Source organism: Otolemur garnettii, unplaced genomic scaffold (assembly GCF_000181295.1).
Source record: "Otolemur garnettii isolate 467f Iridium unplaced genomic scaffold, OtoGar3 scaffold00105, whole genome shotgun sequence".
In the NCBI taxonomy this organism is placed as follows: Eukaryota; Metazoa; Chordata; class Mammalia; order Primates; family Galagidae; genus Otolemur; species Otolemur garnettii.
In genome coordinates, this window is record NW_003852500.1 from 4415987 (window position 1) to 4418532 (window position 2546).

General features: G+C 44.8%; 1 protein-coding gene across 1 annotated transcript in view; it reads left to right on the forward strand.

Annotated features, from left to right (window-relative positions):
- Nucleotides 1-1260, forward strand: part of NCAN (neurocan) — a 32858-nt gene extending 31598 nt beyond the window's left edge. The window contains exons 13-14 of the mRNA XM_023517165.1: nucleotides 707-889; nucleotides 1115-1260. Of these exons, the coding sequence (XP_023372933.1) occupies nucleotides 707-889; nucleotides 1115-1260 (329 nt within the window). The remainder of the gene's footprint in view (nucleotides 1-706; nucleotides 890-1114) is intronic.
- The last annotated feature ends 1286 nt before the right edge of the window (nucleotides 1261-2546 follow it).

Below are 2546 nucleotides of genomic sequence, written 5' to 3' on the forward strand. Positions count from 1 at the left end.
TGAGTTTTACTTCTAGGGGGCCCAACAAATCTGAGAGTGAAGGTAAGACAAAAATCCACTCTTGCTTCCTACAGAAAGAGGGGAATAGGTGTGGTTTTGAAATTTGTGACTATAAAACACTTGCATCAGGGTGGCGCCTGTGGCTCAAAAGGGTAGGGCGCTGGCCTCATATGCTGGAGGTGGCTGGTTCAAACCCAGCCCTGGCCAAAAAATGCAAAAAAAAAAAAAAAAAAAAAAAAATCTCTTTTGCCTAATTTTCAATCAGCTTGTTGATCTTATTGATTTTTAAGAGCCCTTTTCATATGAAAGAAAACATTTGTATACATTGTCATGTTCACTTTTCTCTTCTACTTTAGTTCATTCCTGCTTCTTTTGCTTTGTCAATTTTCATGTTCGTTTTCCTTTCCATTTGTTCAAATAATTATTCTTTCACCCAATTCCTTCATTCCCTTTGTGCCCCATACTTGACATATAAATTATGGAGTGAGATATATCCAGAGGGTTCCTGCCCCTACAGAGCTCTCGATTTGGGTGAAAGAGACAGAGACAGAGACAGATGTTGTCACTCTTAGCTCTGTGAGATCAGAGCTGGGCAGAGGCAGGGACCTGCTGACCTGCTAGGGGAGGGTATCGTTCCCAAAAAGACACAAAATTATGTTAGCCCAGATTTGGCAACTCCCCTAAATGGAGATTCTTCTGTCCCCAGTGCTTTGTGGTCCCCCTCCAGCAGTGGAGAATGCTTCACTCATTGGTGCCCGCAAGGCCAAGTATAATGTCCATGCCACTGTACGCTACCAGTGCGAGGAAGGATTTGCCCAGCACCATGTGGCCACCATCCGGTGCCGGAGCAATGGCAAATGGGACAGGCCCCAAATTGTCTGCACCAAACGTAAGTGGCTGCCCTCAGAGGCCCCAATGTAGGTTTCCAGTATTTGTAGTTTCCAGTTAAAACATCCTGTTACTACACATGTTGATCTGGCTTCACGTGAGTCTGATAATACAATCTTGTAGATAAGAGTGAGTTTACCAGCCTGCCCAAGGAAGCCCACTCTATCAGGCCACCCCCATCTCACCACCTTTTACTTCTTCCCTGTCCTTTTTCACTTCCTTGCAGCCAGACGGTCACATAGGATGCGGCGACACCATCACCACCACCAACACCACCACCAGCATCACCACCACAAATTGCACAAGGAACGCAAAAAACACAAGAAACACCCAGCAGAGGACTGGGAGAAGGATGAAGGGAATTTCTGCTGAAGAATCAGGCAAATGAAAGCACAAACCCCTTCCCACATCTTCTCTGGAGCCTTCACCTGGGAGACAGAGCCCAGAGAGAAATAAGAGGGTCTGGAAGTCCCTGAGCCCCAAGCCACATCCTCCCCACACATAATCCTTTGTATAGAACTCCTCTCTCTCCTTTCTGACATAAACAAGGTCCTCTTGGCAAGCATAGCCACATGTCTGAAAAGTCCGTTCTTGTCAGGCTGAACTCTGGGAGCATATCCCAGCTGAAGGGAGCACAGTCAGCAAGGATTTTTTGTATAGTCTAGTCTTTGGCTTGTCAGACTGATTGCCAGTTATTGAAATAAAGCCTTATTTCAACGACTGGCAATGGAGTATGTTTGAGGGTGCAAGAGTGTAAGTTTGAATTCACACTAAGCAATTGCTTCTCAAATCAAAGATTCAGGCTTAGTAAATGATTAGTTGTCCTAAATCCAGGATGATGCCTTATGCAAAGTCATTAGCTTTGGGAGTAGAAGGCTAAACAGAAGCACACTACGTGAACTTGATGACTACTCTTCCTTCACTTGGGATGTCAGCCCAATTTCAGTGTTTGGTCTTAGTGGATATAAATATAGTGTAGAACTCCCAAGAGCTGAATTTTAGTTATGTTTTTAGAACAACCTCCCTCCATGCCCTCAGAGTTAGGAATGAGACTAATCAGAGGAATATTTAGGTGATGGAGGGAAAGTAAATGTATTGCTTACCCTCCCAAATCCAGTCAGACACTGAGATTTGGTGGTTCTGCATGTATGATGAAACTCTCACACATACAGATGAGAGGATGTTGAGGGCCAGATAAGCCAAGATTTCATCCCCCTCCATCTCTCAGGGAGACAAAAAACCTCCTTCCTGGACCAAGGAGGTACTAAGTTTTCTAGTCCAATGCACATACCCATCCCTTAAGCAAATATTGGTAATGTTTCTGCCTTGGGTCCCACACCCATCGCACCTGATCCTTGTCTCCAGCTATTGCCTAGTGGATTAGAAATGCTTAAAACTTAAAGTAGTGACACCCCTCTGCGGTCATATTGCGGTCATATTGTGGAGAGATGAGCAATGCTGAGACTGAAACACACACAATTTTTTCTTGTAGCTTTTAATTTTTTTTTTTTTTTTTTGAGACAGAGTATCCCTGTGTCATCCTAGGGAGAATGCCATGGCATCCACAGATCACAGCAACCTCAAACTCTTGGGCTTAAGTGATTCTCCTGCCTCAGCCCCCCAAGTAGCTGGGACTACAGGCACCCTCCACAATGCCC